This window comes from Ostrinia furnacalis, unplaced genomic scaffold (genome assembly GCF_004193835.3).
Source record: "Ostrinia furnacalis isolate ACB-3 unplaced genomic scaffold, ASM419383v2 OfSCF3063, whole genome shotgun sequence".
Taxonomy (NCBI): Eukaryota; Metazoa; Arthropoda; class Insecta; order Lepidoptera; family Crambidae; genus Ostrinia; species Ostrinia furnacalis.
The window spans coordinates 458,935-481,193 of NW_021133302.1; the positions used below are offsets into that span (position 1 = coordinate 458,935).

General features: G+C 36.8%; 2 protein-coding genes across 2 annotated transcripts; one reads left to right on the forward strand and one right to left on the reverse strand.

Annotated features, from left to right (window-relative positions):
- The first annotated feature begins 7,490 nt into the window (after positions 1–7,490).
- On the forward strand, positions 7,491–17,308 carry LOC114357207 (uncharacterized). The gene is made up of 3 exons (XM_028310720.1): positions 7,491–7,620; positions 16,483–16,567; positions 16,819–17,308. The coding sequence occupies exons 1-3, from the start codon at positions 7,599–7,601 to the stop codon at positions 17,060–17,062; spliced, it is 351 nt and encodes a 116-aa protein (XP_028166521.1). The 5' UTR covers positions 7,491–7,598; the 3' UTR covers positions 17,063–17,308.
- A 4,059-nt stretch (positions 17,309–21,367) lies between these two features.
- LOC114357193 (uncharacterized) lies at positions 21,368–21,980 on the reverse strand. The gene is made up of 2 exons (XM_028310700.1): positions 21,897–21,980; positions 21,368–21,649 (listed from the first exon to the last, which is right to left on the reverse strand). Exons 1-2 carry the CDS (start codon positions 21,948–21,950, stop codon positions 21,380–21,382), a joined length of 324 nt encoding a protein of 107 aa, XP_028166501.1. The 5' UTR covers positions 21,951–21,980; the 3' UTR covers positions 21,368–21,379.
- Positions 21,981–22,259: the final 279 nt, after the last annotated feature.

A 22,259-nucleotide genomic window follows, 5' to 3' on the forward strand; every position in this document is an offset into this window, starting at 1 on the left:
ATCGGGGACAGTGAGGAGTGAAATTAAATTTTACCAAACTATGTAGATACATCCGAGTAGAGAAAAGTGAATTATCAATTTTAATTTTAATTTTAATTTATTTCAAAGTGCAAATATGGATTATTTCCATTAGACTCTACTTTTAAGCCTATGAGACTAAAGTGACAAGTGAAAATAGACTTAAGTCACGTGTAAAGTGAATATGGGAACAATTACTTTTTATCGATATTTTATTAGGTAATGTGCTACTGGTAATATAACATTTACTATCAGGTAAGTTAAGTAATTGATTTAAAAGTAAGTGATCGTAGACTCATATCAAGGTAAAACGTTATTTTGTAATTAATTTTGTTAATATTTTGTAAATAATATCACAGATTACATTGTACTTAGTCATTTGATTGTCCATATTTATCTAAATTTAGTTTAAAACATAATTTTAAATATGCATCACAGTTATTATCACATAAGTAAGGTTACATAAATCTCTAAATGTAAATCAAGTCATTAAAATGTAAGATTTTAAATAAAATGAGTTTTTTTACTTCACATGACGTCAATTTATTGACTGGGCTCAGCTTCCGTTGAGGAAATTCTTGATAAAAACAAGATAAAAAAAGAATGTCATCTTAACTATACAAAATTGACATTTTGTGTGTTTTTCTGTGTGTGATAATTTAAAAGAGGTTTTTTATAAGTTAAAAAGCATCTTAGGACTTAGGTATAGTGAAGTTTAAGCTACGAGTGAAACCAGACTTGAATAAGGACAGTGGGTCTAGACAAGGTGCAAATTATAATCGCAAACCAGTCGAAAAGTGGTCCAAAAGCCCCTTGTTTGTGTGGAGTTTTAACGGATTCGATTTTCGATTCGAGCAAAAAGTGCGTTTGACTAGGGGCCTAGGGGGGCAGGTCTAGTGTCACTTTTTGATCGAATCGACAATCGAATTCTTTCATGATGCGATGTAACTCCATACAAAGAACAGCCTTTCGACCGTCTTTCGACTTGCAAATGTCAAGTTTTGCCACTTGTCTAAGGGGGCAGGTTAGCAGTAGGTATCTACGGTGGTGCTGTGCACCAAAGTCAATTGATATATTTTTATCCGTGAAAATGCGACTCTACCATAGATTTTGTATGGAAATGGGGACTATGACGTCATCTGGTTGCGAACTTAATTGACTACTTACTAATTATTGATTTCAAACCTACTAATTACCTAGTAGTTTACAGCCTAAAATACTTTTAACTTAACCAAGAATAAATCCGCTTTGCAATGGAGGGAGGTCGAACTTTTACTTCGAACTCCTCCCATGTCTTCTGATTAATTTCGTTGCGGGTTCAATGACAGTTTAACTTTCCCCCGGGACCAACAATACCAGGAGTTGCAGCGGTGGGAACGAGAGGTGGGAATAGTCCCGCTTTTACACGTGTGTATACATTTCTCTTAATATTATGTTATTCTATTGTAATGTAGGTACAGTCATAGCTGGGCACCGTTAATCAAATAGTTAACTTCGTTAATCGTTAAACCGTTACTAAAAAAATTAACTTCGTTAAACGTTAAAACGTTACATTTCGGAAGATTTAACGCAAGTTAACGTTAATCGTTAATCCGTTAACACGTGATAAAAAATCGATAAAAATTATTGTATGCAAGGTTCAAATAATTTCAAAAGCTTGTATCGCGCATGGAATTTATTCCTAGCTTTCGACATTATTTGAAACTTGCATTCGTTTCAGCCGAAAGACGTCCATTGCTGGACAAAGGCCTCCCCCAAGGATTTCCACAAAGACCGGTCCTGTGCTGCTCGCATCCAGGCATCTCCCGCGACCTTCACCAGATCGTCGGTCCACCTAGTAGGAGGCCTGCCCACGCTACGTCTTCCGGCTCGTGGTCGCCACTCAAGAACTTTCCTGTGTCGTCCAAAAGGAACCAAAAAGATCTCTGCCCTCACCAATAAACTTATGGAAGAGAGACGAAACTTGGTTCTGCAGTCCTCTGAGGATGCTTCTCAGCATCGGTGTCTTAATAGACAGATCTCCAAGTCTTTGACTCGCGACATACGCCAATTTAATACAGATCGTATTAAAGAGGCAATTGAACGTAACAAAGGCTCTAAAGTGTTCGCAAGGGATCTGTCTGTTGGCCAAAGTCATCTGACCAAGCTGAAGACCGAGGATGGCAGAGACATCTCGTCGGGACCTGAGTTATTGGAAGAGGTTGAGAAGTTCTACGGACAATTATTATACACGAGTGTACGTACACCTGTCACAAATCTAGCCGAAGACCCAAGAGCTAGATTGACCCGACACTACACCGAAGATATCCCGGACGTCAGTCTGTACGAGATTAGATGGCCCTCAAACAGCTGAAAAACAACAAGGCACCGGGTGATGATGGAATCACGGCTGAGCTTCTGAAAGCAGGCGGAACGCCGGTACTAAAGGCTCTTCAGAGGCTGTTCGATTCCGTAATACTCGAGGGAAAAACGCCTACGACATGGCACAGAAGTGTGGTGATACTTTTCTTCAAAAAAGGCGACAAAACCTTGCTGAAAAATTATAGATCCATCTCACTTCTGAAACTTGCATAAGTACAATTATTTTTTCGTTTTAGTACAACTGCATTTCAGAATAAAAGCTTGTTTTTTTAAAAAAGTTTTCTTTTATTATAATTTTATTACGAGTATACACTTTTTAGTTGTATCTCAATCTCAGAGCCTTGGTACAATTACAATACAATTTAGCACCAAAGTGCTCGAAAAGACAAATCCAACAAATCCAAACTCGAGAAGTTTCCACCGTTTCGTTTAGGAATTCCTATGGCCACCTCCTGACTATCATCAGGACCCTGGACATCATCTAGTACTAAAGTGCTCAAAAAGACCAATCCAACGAACCCAAATTCGATGCGATTCCGCCGGTTTATTTAGGAGTTTCTATGGCCACCTCCTGACTCCATCATCAGACCTCCTCAATAGCACCATAACATTGCATTCTCATCGTACTTACATAGTATACCACATCTCAATCGGTTGAGGAGAACTGGTCTTAAATTCATACAAAAACATTGTAACCGGATCACCAACGCATTACAACTTAATAATGAAATAAGCCCAAAAACTGTTGTTTTGGGTTCTGGAAGTTCTGGAAGCTCGAAAGTTTTTGTCAGAACACGTTTTTCAGCGTGCCTGCTGTATCTTTTTGGTAAATATTAGGTACTGAATTAACGATTAACGGACTTAGGATAATTTAACGGAAGTTAACGAGTCCGTTAACATTTTTAAAAGTTAACTTAAAAGTTAATCCGTTAATAGAAATGTTAACTTCGTTAATTAACGATTAACGGAGTAACGAGTTAATGCCCAGCTATGGTACAGTGCCGTGGGGCACATTAAGCTAAACACAAGCTTCTTATGTACTTGCAATAGGGTTGAGTTTGCGAAAGAAATGTATTACTCTAATGTGCTTTCGTCACACGATAACCTTACGAAAGTCGACGACCTCTGCAATCAGAGTTGTTACAGTCTACAGATAAACAAATAAACATGATAAGGGCTTTGTTTTTATGGAAATAATTATCTCTAGACAATTTGTTAGGTAAGAACAATAGAAAGAAACGATGTGTAAGACTTAGAACTATGAATCAAAACAATAATATACAAACTAAACAAACAAAAACATAACAAAATTATAGCACCAAATTGGTCAATGCTTACCTATTCTCACATACCTAAACTCTATCTTGAAATTAGGGATAGGTATACTCGTATATCCCTAAATCCTAAAATAATTAATCAAACGACTAATATTCATATTTATCTACAGTCTACACTAATACTGAAAAAAAAAGTTTGATTGTATTGAATAGAAAGAAAGAAAAAACATTTATTTGGTAGATACCAAAAAAATAAAATAGGCTCCAAAACTACTGGAACGATTTGAAAAATTCTTTCACCAATAAAATCCTACATTATTTCTGATGAACATAATGTACGACTTCGCCGGGTCAGCTAGCTAGTAAGTAATCGATAAAAAAACATGATTTTGAAATCTACGTGAACGAAGTCGCGGGCAAATGCTAGTTAAAATTTTAATATGATTATCGCTGGGCGACAACATCAACAGGAAATGTCATTGGATGAAGGTGAAATGAACGCGGGTTCAGTGACTTATTGAGTGGTCAAAAACAGACATGTTGACACAAAAAAATGGTATTAAACTTTAACCATCGACCTTTCTTTCATCATCATCGTTTCAGCCACAGGACGTCCACTGCTGAACATAGGCCTCCCCCAATGACTTCCACATCGCACGGTTGGTAGCGGCCTGCATCCAACGCCTTCCTGCTACCTTTATCAGGTCGTCGGTCCAACGTCGGGTGAACGTCCCACGCTGCGTTTTCTTCTTTAAATTAGTGTAAATTGGATTAAAACTTATAATAACCACATAACGCCCTACTGACCTAACCCAAGGTTAAATTAGCTAACCACCAGTTAGCTAACCATCCAAGTTGTGACGTGCATCTAGGTAATGGCGAAACCGACCGGTTGCACTCGCTAGTGATGTCCGTGGATTGTTTGTATCGATAATTCGATAGCGCGGACATGCTCTATCTTATCTCTGGTTTATTGGTAAAGACCGATAAAGATTTATGATTGTTTTTAGATAAAAAAAGATTGTGGAAATTGTCTTCTTTGTTATTGTAGGCATGACGTCACTAATTAAATAAAGAAAATAATATTTTATAATATTGACTAGCGGCCGCCCGCGACTTCGTACGCGTGGATCCCGTTTTACCCCCTTCATCTATCTTATGCGGTTTAGATTTTTTCATACAAATGTTTTTTCCCGCTAACTCCCGTTCCCGTGGGAATTTTGCAATATTCTGTTGTAACTAAGCTTTAAGTTTACTAAGGTACCTGCATGCCAAATTTCAAGCGTCTAACTTAAGCGGTTTAGATTTTTCATACAAATGTTTTTTCCCGCTAACTCCCGTTCCCGTGAGAATTTTGCAATATCCTATTGTAACTAAGCTTTAAGCTTACTAAGGTACCTGCATGCCAAATTTCAAGCGTCTAACTTAAGCGGTTTAGATTTTTCATACAAAAGGATTTTCCCTCTAATTCCCGTTCCCGTGGGAATTCTTAAGTATCCTATAACCTGCCCAGGAGTATGAAGAATAATTGTACCAAGTTTCGTTAAAATCCGTCGAGTAGTTTTTGTTTCTATAAGGAAAATACAGACAGACAGACAGACAGACAGACAGACAGACAGACAGACAGACAGACAAAAATTTTACTGATTGCATTTTTGGCATCAGTATCGATCACTAATTACCCCCTGATAGTTATTTTGAAAATATATTTCATGTACAGAATTGACCTCCCTACAGATTTATTATAAGTATAGATAAGACTAGTGCAGTTTTAACAGTATCTACACAAGATGCAAATTTTATTGCATAAATGGACGTTAAAATTTCCGATGCCACAGCGTTTAGCTAATAATAAAGTTCTGAAAAAGAACCACATAATATTTGAAAGAAGGAAAGAAATGTTCATCCACTCAGCATTCAGCATTTATTTATTTAAGTAGATTTTGTAGGCCAATTAAGACTATCCAACATTAAACATTATAGTTGATATTCTGCTGAAGACACAGTTGACACAGTTGGAAAGAGCGTCATCAGTGGATGCCTTTACCTAATACTCGTGTACCATTGAAAACAATCAATGACGTAGGTATTTATTATATGTTAATTTTATACTTGATCAAACATGTACGTCCGAAATGGGCAAACTGTTGGTTCCTGTGTTATTTAACATCCATGTAACAACAATGTCTGCACAGTTTTGACAATAAATGACTATCTATCTATCTATCTAAACAAATTATTTCACTGCTCAAATGCAAAAACTTTTCCTGCCGAGACCGAAGTTCAAATGTAAAAGGAACTAGCTTTCCGCCCGCGGCTTCGCCCGCGTGGAATTTTGTCTGTCACAGAAAAACTTTATCGCGCTCGTCGTTGTTTCAAAAAACCGGGATAAAAACTATCCTATGTCCTTTCCCGGGAGTCAAACTCTATGCCAAATTTCATCAAAATCGGTTCAGGCGTGAAAGCGAGACAGACAGACAGACATTACTTTCGCATTTATAATATTAGTATAGATATGATTTTCCATACAAAATAACACGTCGCTATTTAGGTCGCTATCTGTCATTTAGTAGTATATGGATATATTTTTTTTTTTTTAAATTGATAATTATCCATCTATGAAAAAACAACATTTTGACGGCTCATAGTATACATTAACCCCCCCCCCTTCCCCCCAACCCTACTAATAAAAAGTTACACAGTTGTTGAACACTGTTTTAAAATGACATTTCCATACTAAACGTCACTTTAAAACACTGTTCAATGAGCGTGTAAGTTTTATTAGTAAGGGGGTATGTCAATAAATTTACTGGTGGTGTCTTAACTCTATTAAATTAATAAACTGTAAAACTGCAATTAGCAACTCAACTTTATCACGCAATATCGTAATTAACGATAAAAGTGAACACGTGTATCGCTAGTTAAGTGACGCACGATAAGAATTTTACTACTAATAAAAATAAGAAAGTTTGTGAGGATGGATAGATATGGATGCTCGGTACTCTTTCACGCGAAAACGACTGAGCGGATTTTGATAAAACTTGACAGTATTATTGTTTACACATTGTTAAATACTCGATAAAATTTTATAATGCGAACAGCTAGGGACTGGAATTCGTTGCCTGCTGCTGTCTTTCCCGAAAACTATAATCCGGGCCTCTTCAAGGCGAGAGTGAATAAGCACTTACAGGGCAGATATGTACCATCCTAGACTGCATCCCACTTAACATCAGGTGCGATTGTGGTCAAATACCTGCCTTGTTATGCATAAAAAAAAAGCTTCATTGCTATTGAGGTAATAGGCCAAGTTATAACAATAACTGTCAAGAGCAATTTCGCACGATCCGAATCCATTAAAATTGTACTTGTCCGTGTGTTTCTTTTAATTTTTCTTGGTTATGTTGTGGTTTGTGGTATGCAATAAAGAGTTCTATTATTATTATTAGTAATGGTGTAACCTTATTGGTGACTAGCGGCCGCCCGCGACTTCAATACTCAATACTCAATATGTTGATGTTGAGTTCGTACGCGTGGATCCCGTTTTACCCCCTTAGGGGTGGAGTTTCGTTAAATCCTTTCTTATCGGATGCCTACGTCATAACATCTACCTGCATGCCAAATTTCAGCCCGATCCGTCCAGTGGTTTGGGCTGTGCGTTGATAGATCACGATGTCAGTCAATCAGTCAGTCATTTGGATTTAAAAATAAAATGTTGAGTTGTAGGTACATATATTTAGATCTAAAAATAAAATTTTCACGCCGGCGAAGCCGCGGGAAATAGTTAGTATAAACTAGGTATTATCGACAACGCGCGCTTGCCTCCCTACAGACAACCGACGCGCGCGCAGTTGTCAAAGAGAACAACATTCGAGTTGTTTACGTTCACTTGTTTTGGTGAGTTCGCGCCAGAAACTTGTGATTTTATTGTGTTTTGTTTTTGACATGGGGACCGAAGCGATTTCAAGTGAGTACTTATTTGTTTTTGTTTTGTTTTTATGTGCGTCAGTAAAAAAAGTAGAAGAAAAAAAAAGGAAAAATTGATTTAATTTGAGATTAAAATATGTGCGTTAGTCAAAAAGAGAAGAATTTAAAAAAAATGAGGCAGTGATAGTTAACAAAAAGATCATGAATTAAAAAAAATAGTTTTTGTTTTTGTTATGCCTACAAGTAGTTTACAAAAACAATTTACAAAAACAAACTACTATTATTACAAGAATTACGACACAAGATTACGAACAGTTACTACGCATTTCTTACATAAATAAACATTATTATGTACTACGACTTAGATAATTTATTATGTACTGTAGATTGTAGGTACAGGTATTGTTGAAAACATAATATTTGTATAATTTTAAAAACAATAGGTACTTAGGTACTAAGTATGTTTTAGTATGGAAGAGTAGGTATCTACTCTTTTCTAAATAAACAAAGGGCATATTAAACTAAAGTAAAAATGTAAAAAAACGAGTACTAAAAATAATTTGAACAAAATAATATAAGTAAGTAACTTACGCGCGTAAAAATATTAAATTCGCAATCAGCAACTTCATCTTCAATCTTCTAAAAAGTTAAGACGTTTTCAAGTTATGGCATATCCAGGGTAAACATGGATTCAATATTAAAAATAAAGATTATACGTTTAATTACTTAATGAAAGTATAAATAAAACTAAAATAAAATATCAAAACAATAATATAAACATCATTGTGGACTATGACCCCTTTATCAAAACCGGGCAATATACACATGCAATGTTGATATACGTATACTTACTTACTACATAATAATCAGTTACTAGCATTGGATAAAGAGTAACTATTATATTGTAACGATGTCCTATCGATAAATTTCGTTGCGGGTCCAATGACGGTTTAACTTTCCCCCGGGACCAACTTGACCTTCACTGGGGTTTTTATTGGCGCTCAAGCTGTAGATCCTGGCTACACAGGAGTTGCAATGGTGGGAATAGTCCCGTTTTTTAACCGTGGAGTGAGACTCTACTTACGGGTTTTAGGTTTTTTTTACCACAAGGTGGTAGAACCTCTTGGCTTGCATCTCACCTGATGGAAAGTGATGATCAGGCCGAAGGTGGAAGCAAGCTTCACTCGGCATCCTCAACCACGGAGGAACTGGCTATCTTACCTCCAACTGCCGGAACACAACAATGCTGTTAACATTGTTGTTATGGCGACTTACGCCCGTGGTCATAAACATCACTATGAGGTCTCACAGTGCTGGGGTGACACACGATTCAATCACGCTGTGCGTACGATTTGCTGCTTAACTTAAGCAAGCATCGTTTGTGAATACGGGCGTTAGGTAAGATGGTAGTAGCTAGCCAGGCGGACTTAGAAAAATCTCTACCACCAACCAAACTGGGTTCAAAATTTTGCCCCCACTAGGAATCGAACCCGGGCCTTCTGTCTGGGAGTGTCACTAGACAGATGCTGTTAAGTACGTGGCTCCAAAAATTATTTAGTAAATCCAGACCTAAAAGCAGAAAAGCGCTGGATGCAGGCTGCTACCAACCGGGAGATGTGGAAGTCATTGGGGGAGGCCTATGTTCAGCAGTGGACGTCCTGTGGCTGGAATGATGATGATGATGAAATTCAAGCCGGCAATGTATCAAGGTAGCTCCAAAGTCCACAAAACTGAAATAAAACACTGGCAAAAAGTGAAGAGTTGGCAAACATATCGAATAGATGAGATTTTTCCTTAACAAAAAAACTCGCTTCGCTATGTTTTTAGTACGGTGTAGTTTATGTCTTGTTGTACAGATTGGGCTCGTTCACACGGCAATCCAGTACTAAATGCCGGATCCCTGAACTCATCCTGCAAAAAACAGGATTTCTCTGTGGGAACAAACCCTTACTTGGGTTGGGCGTAATAGATTAACGCTCGTATTCACAAACACTATGAGGAGGATATTACTATGAGGTCTCACAGTGCGCGTGGACGCACAGGGTGACACACGAACCAATCGCAGAACTCTATTCGACGCTGTGCGTTCGATTTGCTGCTTCACTTATGTAAGTATCGTTTGTGAATACGGGCGTAAGAACTTTAGTTAAGGCTTGTAGAGTAAGAAGCTTGACTCTACATGGGATTTGATAACTTTTTGACAGTACGAGTTAACATTTTTACATAAAAATGTGAAATTATGTTTTCCCTGGGTCTCAATCTATCTCCCCCCTTTTCATCATCATCATCATCATCATCATTTCAGCCACAGGACGTCCACTGCTGAACATAGGCCTCCCCCAATGACTTCCACATCGCACGGTTGGTAGCGGCCTGCATCCAGCGCTTTCCTTTTACCTACCTTCATCTAAATCGGTCTAATCTAATACTACTAGTGGCCAGCCTCGGCTTCGCACAGTTGCAATGGAATTTCCCGGCTTTTGTCTTCCATAATGCATGTTTTATACCTACCTATAAACCCTCCTCTTGAGTCACTCTATCTATTAAAAAAAACGCATCAAAATCCGTTGCGTAGTTCTAAAGACCTAGTCATCCCAATCCCAACTTCCCAACTAATATTATAAATGCGAAAGTAACTCTGTCTGTCTGTCTGTCTGTCTGTCTGTCTGTTACGCTTTCCCGCTTAAACCTCGCAACCGATTTTGATGAAATTTGGCATAGAGATAGTTTGAGTCCCGGGAAAGAAAATAGGATAGTTTTTATCCCGGTTTTTGAAACAGGGACGCGCGCGATAAAGTTTTTCTGTGACAGACAAAATTCCACGCGGGCGAAGCCGCGGGCGGAAAGCTAGTAGTTCCATAAACAATAACATAATCGTATTGGAAATTACAAAACACATGAAGAATTAAAAAACATCAACCAATATATTGTCGACCGTTTGGTGTAGTGGTTCAGAGCGGACTACTATGCCGAGAGGTCCCGGGTTCGATTCCCGGCCGGGCAGAAATTGAAATGATGAATTTTAATTTCTGTGACGGGTCTGGGTGTTACTGTGTATAATATGTTTTTATTTAAAAAAAAAGTATATAAGTAGTATATCCGTTAAGCTAGCACCCATAACACAAGCATTAAGTTGCTTACTTTGGGGCTAGCTGGCGCTGTGTGAAATTGTCCAAAGATTTGTCCAAAGAATATAAAATAACAAATTAGACAACACAGCATACAACTTTAAGGAAGCATTTAACAAAATTATAGTTACAACTTATTACTTTCTATCATTGAAATAATCCTCAATACAATATTAACATTTCTTCAATAACAAAGACTTAGGCTTAACTTTAAATTTATTAAAATTATACATACATAGGGACAGACAGCGGAAAGCGACTTTATTTAATAACTAAGTATGATAGTGATAGTGATTAATAATTGTTTGTCATTGATGAAATTACTTATTACTTTTACATTACAACATTCTTGTAAATCAATTAGCAAGTTACATAATTATGAACAGCTAAGTAATTGTTTGTCTTGTGTGTACGTCATCATCTAAAGGTATAAACGTAAACAAATACCTAAGTAGGTATATACTTATTATATCATCGATTATCGAGTAAAGGTTAACAAAAAACGTCAATTATGATGCCGGATTATTGACAGAATTGACGTAAACGTTTTTTGCGTTGACTTTTGTGAGTGACGTCCACTTGAGTTGTATTGTGCAAATATTTAAAGTTGAACGACTTTGAAACGTCAAATGGCAAAGATCGGAAATAGTAACCGGCATTGATGGCAGCGCCCTCCTGCAAATGACATTTCAGTGTATTCCAACGTGGCAAAAATGGGAACCAGCTATCCGGTATTGACGGTGGCGCCCCCCTGTCAATGTCACGGGTGGGTTGAGTTCAGTTCATCTTTAAGCGAGCATCAGGCTTGGCCAGTGTAGGTCAAATTCTCCATTTCGTTCGTTCGTTCCTTGGTTTCAGCCTTAAGACGTCCCCTGCTGGACAAAGGCCTCTAGGCCTCTCCTAAGGTTTTCCACAAAGACCGGTCCTGCGCCGCCCGCATCCAGGCACCTCCCGCGACCTTCACCAGATCGTCGGTCCACCTAGTAGGAGGCCTGTCCACGCTACGTCTTCCAGCCCCTGGTCGCCACTCGAGAACTTTCCTGCCCCAACAGCCATCAGCTCTACGAGCAATGTGCCCCGCCCACTGCCACTTGATTTTAGCGATTCTGCGGGCTATGTCAGTCACTTTGGTCCTCCATTTGCCTCTGGTAAATTAGCGTGGTGTTCCTGCAGTGGAGATTAAATGACGATAATGATGATGACGATGGAATCGTTGTAAATCGCTTAGTTAATAATTACCGTCTCTTTCATCATAAGCAATTAAGTACAGTGTAGGTACAAAAGTCGATACAAAGGTTTGTAACTACTTTACCTGAGATAGGAATCGCAATGTCTAGTTAAATGTAGGTGTACTACAGTGAGCTACATGTTCAAAGTCATAGGAAGTGTTATTTTGTAGCGAAAATGTAAAATGATGTGTTGTATTGTTGTTTAAAATAAATAAACAGTCTGCGAATAATAAACTTTTAAAAAAAATAAAACCGACTTCAAATGCGTGAACACAAAAAAAACTAAAAATTGAAAATATTGCGTATAAAAAAGTTCATCCCCAATTTTCCACCCTTGGGGGTGAAATATTTTCTTCAAATTCGCATGAAACCACCCTTTTGATAATACCTATTCAACAAAAAAATAATCGTTCAAATTGATTTATAATCGGCGGAGATATTGCGTATAAAAAAGTTCATCCCCAATTTTCCACCCTTGGGGGTTGGTTTTTCTATTATTAAATTTAAATGGTACCACCCTTGAGGTATTACCTCTACGCAGAAAAAAGATTTGTTCAATTCGGTTCATAATGGGCGGAGTTATCGCGTAACAAACATAGAAAAAAAAAACATACGGGTCGAATAGAGAACCTCCTCCTTTTTTTGAAGTCGGTTGAAAATAGTTCTTGACACCCAAAGTACCCAAAAAGTTCGCAACACGTCTTTGTTACAATCTGAATAAGGTGGTCAAGTCGACTTTTTAGTCACCTGAGTGTCACGAACTACTTATTTTTCGCAGACTGTTGATTTAAACAACAATACAACACATAATTTTACATTTTCGCTGCAAAATAACACTTCCTATGACTTTGAACATTGATCTTTTGACATTTTCCCATGCACCGCGTAGGTTGCAACTTGCAATATGCCTAGTGTATAAATAATATTGATTATATTAAACTGCTATTAAAAATTTTACGAGTATTATGTAATGTATAGGTGCCTACTTACTTAATACGTAATTATGTTTGTTGATTATGCACAGGTATAAACATGACCTTTGTAAAAGTTATCATGCTTAAGTATTAGGTAGGTACCTATTTACTAGGGATTAAAGTGTGAATATTGTGAGTTTATTATATGTGTGTATAAATTTTAAATTTTCAAAGCATCCATATTTAAAAAGATATTTCTTTTACCATTTGAAAGGCTGTGCCCATGTCTTCGTACCCGTAATAACACTCAGTTTGAATAAAATTTCCCGTTTTTACAATATTTTTCTTTACTGCTCCGCCCCTATTGGCTGCCATTTTTGGCTACTTTGGGTGCCCCGAACTATTTTGATGCTAACTATACCAACTGTACCAAGGTAATGTTAGATTTGGAAATTGAACAGCTTATTTAACCTACATATTAAAATTCAGCACTAAAAAGGTATCTTCTACATAAAACATCGTTGCGTGATCGAAATACTTAAAACTAAAATGATGTTGTAACGTAAATCGTAGTAAGAGGCAGCATTGCACGCGCGAGCAAAATGGCGCCAAAATCAGCTGTCGAACAAGGTGACGCGGTCAGTGACCCGTTGACATTAATTTGTACGCGCGGGAAAAATGTATGAAAATTTTAGTTTTTGAACGTTTCCCGCCAGGTGCGCTGTACAATCGGTCATACATTTAATGTCATTTTTTGACGCGCTCACTATGTAAACTCACACTAGGCCCTCTGAAGCACATTTTGAAATCTAATTTGACATCACAAAAACCCACTCCCGGGCCTCGCCCTTACCTCAGACACTAACTCAGATAATAGCTAGATCTATGATAAACGAATTTTTCTCAGGCAAAGCGGATGACAAATTATAAAATTTAAAAACCTTAAATATTCCGTGAAGGGTTTAATGAACGAAAAACATCTACAACCAGACATATTCGGTAAAACAACTACGAATAATGTTATAGAAAAATTAAAACATGTAGGTATTTTTTTAGGCATGTATTTAAATGATCTTTTTAAATTAGCAAAAACGGCAAATAAAAAAATCTAAATGGTCATCTATTTTAATGATTGATCCTCTTTCTTTGAGTGAGACATAAAATAAATGAAATCGATCGATATTTTAACCTCTTTTGAACTACGCAAAAAAAATTTGAGATGTAAAAATTATATCTGATCGTTACTTGTTGGTCCTCAAATATAAAAGAAATGAGCACTAAATATTCAATATTGTGATACTTTTTTAAATAATTCGATTTGTATAAATTATTTTTTGTCTATATCAAATAATCTTCAAAATAATTATGTTATGGTACTTATTTTTATTAAGTTATAGTCAAAGGATGGAAACTATTTAAAGGCACTTGATGTACAAAGATTTTTTTTTTATTAAAAAAGCATACTTAACACGTTCACACTGCGTTATCGGGTCGAATTGACATTAGGTGCTGGATGCGTTGGTGCGGGATGGATATATGCGGTTTTTTCAGTAGTACGAAAAATAAATATTGTTTTGCAATTGTTTCGTCAAACACAGTAAATATTTGAAAAAAAAAACTTATCAGGTCCTTACGACCCGATGTCGCACTAAAAGTAAACAAATATCGTTTAGTGCTTTTATCGTGCGTGTCTAATCGACCCGTTGACAGATGACTTTATGGTCACTGATCACGGTCGAGATCGGTATACTAAGAGAAAATCAACCTTGCGATTTGAAAAAAATAAAGAGGTAAAAATTATGATGTCGGGTTCAGGGATGTCAGAAGTAAGAAATTATTTTACATAGCGCCTCTAGTCCCAAACTAAGCAAAGCTTGTAATTTAAACAAACATGGCAATGTGCCATTCTGCTTGCTTATTGGCCGCTAAGCCCTTGGCCAACTCAGTAATCAATGACGGACGATTGTCACTCAACCACAAAGTACCGCGTAAATTAAAAGATATTTTTTAATTAAAAATATTAACCAATAATATTTTTTGTTAGATCAAATATATTTTAAAGTTAAGTTATACATAGATCGAAATGTATTTATTAGGTGATCAATATTAAAAGGTAAACTTGATATAAAAATCATCAAATTAACAAAATTAAAGATCAATAACTAAAAAAGAGGATCAAATATTATTTTTGATTACCAAATATTAAAAGAGTATGTTAAACATAAATATTATGTTACCTTAAATGAAGATCATTCGTAATTTATCCGTAGATCAACTAATATAGACCCAATAATTAATATAAAGATAAAATATAATAAAAAACATCATTTATTTTTAAAAGTGCACATACAAAAAAGATCATTTAGTTTTTAGAGGATCAAAATTTAATAATATTGTCCCTTTTTTTTACTAAGCTTAAAAATAGAATCGTTTCCGCGAGTCAAAAGGGCAACAACTAAAAAAAAGGAAAAAAAAATGTGTAGTTTTTTTTTTAGATTATGTCTGTTTATTTTCAAAATAACTTGTAGTTTTTATTTTCATAAATAGTAAAGGAATTTTCTATTGTTTGATTAAAAAACAATGAATTGTGTGTAGAGAAGGATGCTGGTTTTTTTTTTGTTTTGGCTTGCGTGAGCGTTTATTCTCGTATTTGAATGAATTTGCTATTTTTGATCAACCAGGTGATCAAAGTGGATCTAAGCGACACTTTGGTGTCATTTGCAGTTAGCTAGAGACCTTTTTTATTGAGTTTAATGCTGTATCTCATGTTGATAGCCCAATAAAATAAATAAATAAATTCTGCTCTCCCATGGATGATCTTAATCTTATCCACGGGTGATCAAAGGACACCAAAGTGTCTCTTAGAGTCCACTTTGATCACCTGGGTGATCAAATCCAGGTGATCAAAGCGGAATAGATAGACCAAAAAGAGAGTTCTACGCAACTCTAGGCTCAAGGCTAGGTAGGTCTCTCCAACCCTTATGTAATAGACCCCACTTTTCCCTTGGAAGTCGGGACTATTCCCACCTCTCGTTCCCACCACTGCAACTCCTGTTTAGCCAGGATCTACAGCTTGACCGCCACAAAAACCCAACCAATGAAGGTCAAGTTTGTCCCGGGGGAAAGTTAAACTGTCATTGGACCCGCAACGAAATTAATCAGAAGAACATAGGAGGAGTTTGAAATTAAGGTTCGACTTCCCTCCATTGCAAAGCGGATGACAGGTGACAAACAAAAGTTTAAAACCTTTAAGAAAAGATTATGCACCACGGACAATAAATTAAATTAAGGGGGCCTATCTTATGAGCAATTAGCAACTACCTGCCAATAATATTTTTCACAAAATCCCTTGGAAGTCGTAAGATACGACTAAGAGTAGGCGCACACCGTTGATTTTTAGTTGGCCGATAGTTGTGCATGAAAACACGTGTAAATTAAATTATTTAGTGCGATGGCCAAGTCAATAATTTATGTAAAACGTTAAAGATTTCCTGGCCTGGACTTGGTATTACATGGATCTCACAACTTTTTACCGTAGAACAACTGAGTTGCGAGACTTGGTTTTTTTGACAAGTATTGTTTTTGATGGGATTAATATATCAGTTACTTTACTTTTTCTTTATATTTCCAGATCCTGGCTATTCTGGCGGTCTAGAAGAATTGTACACGGATTTTGACGCCTGGATAACTAAAAGGAGTTGGAAGTACAGACAAAGGTAATTGAATTTTATAAGGTAAATCTAAGGCTGTGTTGCACCATCTTACTTTAACTTTAATAAATGTCAAACATCTGTCAAACTCCATACAAAAAGCACCGGTTATCGTTATAGTTACGGTCAAAGTTAGGTGGTGCAGTTGCACCACATACTTACAAAACGTTTAAACATACTTTTGTTATAAAAACATGTATTTTCATAAAAACCAAATAAAAACTAAAAGTCATTAATTAATCCCTTCCCATTTTCAGACCTAGCAGAAGCCCTCAATGCTTTTCTTCAGAAAAACCACCGAGCGCAGCCACCATAGACTTCCAAGAGTGTCTAGTCAATGGGTTTGACAGAAGAGTCCTAAACACATTCCCTAAAGACCTTATAGGGTTATTAAATGTGTGTAGAAACGTAGATTTGGTCCATTTTGACTTGGCCATGGTAAGACTGGTGAGAGAAAATGGTAGAAGAAGGATTTTGTTCGTGAATAGATCTAAGTTGTAAATTGCCATGATATTTAGACGTAATTACTTATAATATGGTAGGGTACACCTACAAGGTGTACCCGGCGACTTCATATAGGTAGTATGAAAGCGCTGGATGCAGGCCGCTGCCAATCGAGGTGGAAATCATTGGGGGAGGCCTATGTTCAGCAGTGGACGTCCTGTGATGATGATGAACTTATTGATATGTTTAGACACTAAGTCATAATAATATTCTTTGTAAATTGCCATGATATTTAGACGTAATCAGGTATAATAAGAGTAGGGTAAGTAGGTATACCTACAAAGTGGACCGACGACTTCATAATGGCAGCATGAAAGCGCTGGATGCAGGTCCCTAAACCGGGCGATGTGGAAAAATCATAATATGGTGGCCATGTTCAACAGTGGACGTCCTGTGGCTAAAATGATGATGATGATGAACTTATTGATAAGTTGAAACACTAAATAAAAATAGCGTGTTTTACGTAATTTTTCCTGAAAAACAACGGATTTTTTTCAAGAAAAATAATATTTCTGTATTGTTTTTGTTTGTACCATTGTTCATAATATCTAGGTGTACTTTATTATTCAGTTGTGATATTGTATATTGTTATTTTTCAATTATGTAATATAGGTAGGTACATGTCATACAACTTGTGTGGTACAAAGGAACGGATATAAAATATGATAATTTCTGTATAAATAAATAAATTATCTACTAGAAGCGTTTGTACTATGTACTGTGGTGGTGACTTTGTATTGTAAATATATTTACGTAATTTGTAGTCATAATAATAAGATTTACAAAAAATAAACTCATTTTTTGTCATTATCTGTGTGTTCTACTTCTTTTGCATCCTCATCGCCATCATCATTATATTATTTCAGCCATAATTTTGCATACTATTTTCAGAGAGTGTATCGCGTTAAAACCTGTTTAAATTAATTTCATGCAACGCGAAAGTTTAAAATTAACTATTTTCAGAGAGTCCAAAAATTAAAACAAGGGGTTAAAGTTAAGTAAACGAATCTAGTTCTTTTTTTTCCATCGGATTCATGCAATTTATAATATTAAGTATATTTTTTTTGTTGCATTTATTACCGTATTCTCAAAATAAAATAATACAATAATAATGTTTAAAGATAACTACTTAATTAACCTAAACTAAACCTAATTTAAAAAATTAAATAAAATACATGGCTTATAAATAAAAAAAAATCCTTTAATTCTCTGTCTTGGGGGAAGGTGCCCAGAAGGCTGGCCACATTGCCACGCTGGATGGCCAGGCTAATTCTTTGGCCAAGGTATAGTATAGGCCAGCCTTTGGATCGTAAGATGTCTCAACTAAACGTTTAGACATCTTACGAAACAATTTGTGGGCACTTGGTCCCCACGGGCCCAGAGTTTCAACTCCAAACGGCTCAAATATGTAAGTCTCATTGAGATTTTCATATTTGCGCCGCTTGAGGTCCTCTGCAGAAGCAGCAGCCGAACCCACCTTGACGCCGGTAGAAGGAAGATGGGAGGGCGCTAAAGTGTCAACGCAAGTGGCGTCCCACACTAAAGGCCTCCCCACGGTAATAATATCTATACAGTATTCCAACTCTGCCATATTTTTGAAATAAATATCAACAGCCGCGCGGAACGTCACCGTATGACAAGATGCGATAGGGCTGCCCACTTGCAGGCCCTATTTTCATTACATCTGCCTACTTTGAATTATTATCTAGTATTGTGAATGTATTTTGTGATTGTAATTTTCATTTTATTTTGACTAACAAAATACTTTGTGAATGAAATAGGATAAAAATGCATGTTGTTTAGTGATTAGTAGATTTAATGAAAAGAATATAAATTTGTGATAAGATTTAGTAACAAATCTTTATTACGACCTTAAAATTTATGCGTCTCGACTTAGGCGTATTATCGATTATTATACAGGGTGTTTAGGTAAATGGGTTTATAAGCCGACACTAGCCCTTGGTATATAAATGGTATGATGAAGTCAGAAAATTGATATCATTATTTTAATAATTTTAATTTTCATACAAATCTGATTTTATAAATTTTATTTTGTATGAAAATTATAAAAATAAAATTATGATATCACTGACTTCACCATATAGGTATGTTAACATGGTCTAGTGTTGGCTTATAAACCCATTTACCCTTCAGGTTCAGAATGTCCAATTCCCAAAATGTCCAACGGTTTCAAAATGTCCAATTCCCAAAATGTCCAACGGTTTCAAAATGTCCAATTCTCAGAATGTCCAATTCCCAAAATGTCCATTTCCCGAAATGTCCAATTCCCGAAATGTCCAATTCCTGAAATGTCCAGTTCCCGAAACGTCCAATTCCCAAAATGTCCAATGTACTATTATGATGGGTTTATTAAATAAGTCCTCATAGCCTTTCTTAAAAATTAGTAATTAATATATTTCTGTACGAAAGCGTTTAGTTTTTGCAAAATCGGCATATAAACATAGACAATTTGTATTATTTGCAATAGTACGTAGAAAAAATTTGAAGCTACTGCACTTTATACTCGTACAAGTATGTATAGTTATTTATATTTTTTTCTATTGACCTAAAAAGGAAATAATGATTAGTAAATAAATAAATTATTATTTAAATTTAAGTATGGTTATTTATTAAATATTTTTAGGAAAGCCTATGAGGACTTATTTAACAAACCCATCATAATAGTAGATTGGACATTTTGGGAATTGGACGTTTCAGGAACTGGACATTCCAGGAATTGGACATTTCGGAAATAGGACATTTTGAGAATTGGACATTTTGGGAATTGGACGTTTTGAAACCGTTGGACATTTTGGGAATTGGACATTCTGAACCTGAAGGCTGACACCCTGTATAAATAGGTAAAAACAAAACATCGTCCGATTGCACATTCGCGACACCCCCGACTTTTGCATGTCGAGCGCATACCGAGATTTGAATTTCGAAGGAAAACTCGCGTTTCGTCCGTTTATATGAAGTTACAATACTGTATGATAATATTACCGTGGCCTCCCCATCACCCAGGGAACAAGCGTCATTCCATCCGGACGCTTCCCATCGCTACGAGACAGGCCGCTCGGTTCGAGGATGGCCGGAATACGAGCGCTGACAAGCGCCCGGCTAATGACGTCGTTCAAACCGGCGTGACGAGGGATTCGGCCAGCACTTCTGTTGCAAGAAAGACCGTGGTGAGCAAGTTGATCAACATCCTTCCCACAAGAGCAGCGATGAGGTACCGAGCAAGGCGCCCCCAAGCGGAGACTAATGGCCACTCTGAAAGAAATGTTATCAATCAGAGTGCTAAGAGCAGGAGAGGGGAGGGATTTCAGCCATAGGCCTGATTCCCATTCAGCCACGGCTAGGAGACGAGCGCGGTCTGCAGAGTTGGTAGACGTTTGAAGTAAATTATCCCGCACTACTCTGCAGACAGGCTCGTCCCACAACCGTTGGGCTGAAGGGTTTTGGGGAGGATCAGATGATGACAATGTCCTCCAAGTATCAATGGCCTCCGTCAAAAATTCAAGATGTACAGCATTATACTATGTACATATTTTTACATTCTGAGACATTCCGATAGTTCCGATACGATTATGGTCGTCGCCTCAGATCATAGAAAGAAATCCCATTCTATGATCTGAGGTCGTCGCACATTATCAACGCGGAAAAGGATTCGAGGCGGTCAGTATTTACTTATTTATTTAAGTAATTCAGAAGTTCCACTTGTAAACATAAGTTTACAAAAACCACAGTGGCGTAGCGTGGCTTTTCGCCGCCCGGGGCCGTCCGGAAATCCGCCGCCCTTTATTTTAATTATAAATATTTTAAAGTTTAAATATTATATTTAATGGACTTCATGTACCCTATTCACCTTATTTGTTGAAAGTCAAAATAAACTACCACGCACTGCTTCAGAAGGAAAATACATTAAAGAGAAGCAATTGCTTGAAACCCACAGGAAGTTTGATTTTCTTAAATAGCTCAGCTTTACGCCCTTAAAGTTTGATCACTACATGCCCGGACACACTGTATCCCATCAAAAACAATACTTGTCAAAAAAACCAAGTCTCGCAACTCAGTTGTTCTACGGTAAAAAGTTGTGAGATCCATGTAANATATTTCATTTTTTAATCCTCAAGTGTCCGTTACAATCTAATTAATATTTAAGTATTCAAAAAGTAAGAGATTAATTTTGATACTTTACTGCTGTGCCCAGGAATCTAAGGCGGTTTCTGACAATGTCCTTTCTCCAAAAAATGCCCCTATAACAGGTGGTTTTTATTACTTTGTATTATTTTCTATCGTATTATCTTTGTACTAAAAATCGCATGTCTCTATCCCTATCACAACATTTGCTATGATCGTTGGATCAATCATCCAGTCATCTTCAAGTTTGGAGTCAATAATATATTTTAATAATCCCAGAGAGCCGGACTTCATAAGCTCTTTTTTACAGTCTGGATTTGTTGCAGCTACGAACGCTCGTAGACGTGCGCGCTCATGTTGGAACTCATCTGTATTTATGTCTCGAGGAGCTTGATCTAGATTAAGTTTTTCTGAGCCCAGCATTACTGCCGGCATTAAAAAGAAATACTTTTGCGCTAGATTTTGCACGTTTTTGCGTTAGATCACGAATTTCAGCAGTTACTCTGTCTATTGAATTGAACATTGTTCGCCTGAGTTCATTCTCGTACGATAACCCAACGTCTAAAGATCCATCGCCAAAAAGATGCTTTCTCTTGATTTGTCTTGGGGGTTCTACTGAAATTCCAAGCTCTTCACATAAACTTTTAGCATATTGTAGAGCTCGTCGCGCGCCGACCAAGCGATTATCGTCCTCTCTTGCGCACACTTGTGCGTTTCGTTTCGCTTTATCGGTACGTAACATATTACGACGCGATTTGGAATAACTTTTTTTTTCTTGTTTTGTTCATGCAATGTTTTTATTTCTTATCCGCCGCCCCCTTTCATATGCCGCCCGGGGCCATGGCCCCCCCTGCCCCCCCCAAGCTACGCCACTGAAAAACCAAAAATGTATCAGAGAGAAGTGTTATGTACGATTCCCTAATAAGTTATTATTGGAAACCCTTCCAAAAACAACTCGCTTTCTTTCAAATGCCCCAACAATGACTATTAAAATTTTTATAAGATACCGGACGAAATTAAACAATTGCCTTATAATAATTTCAAAGCATCT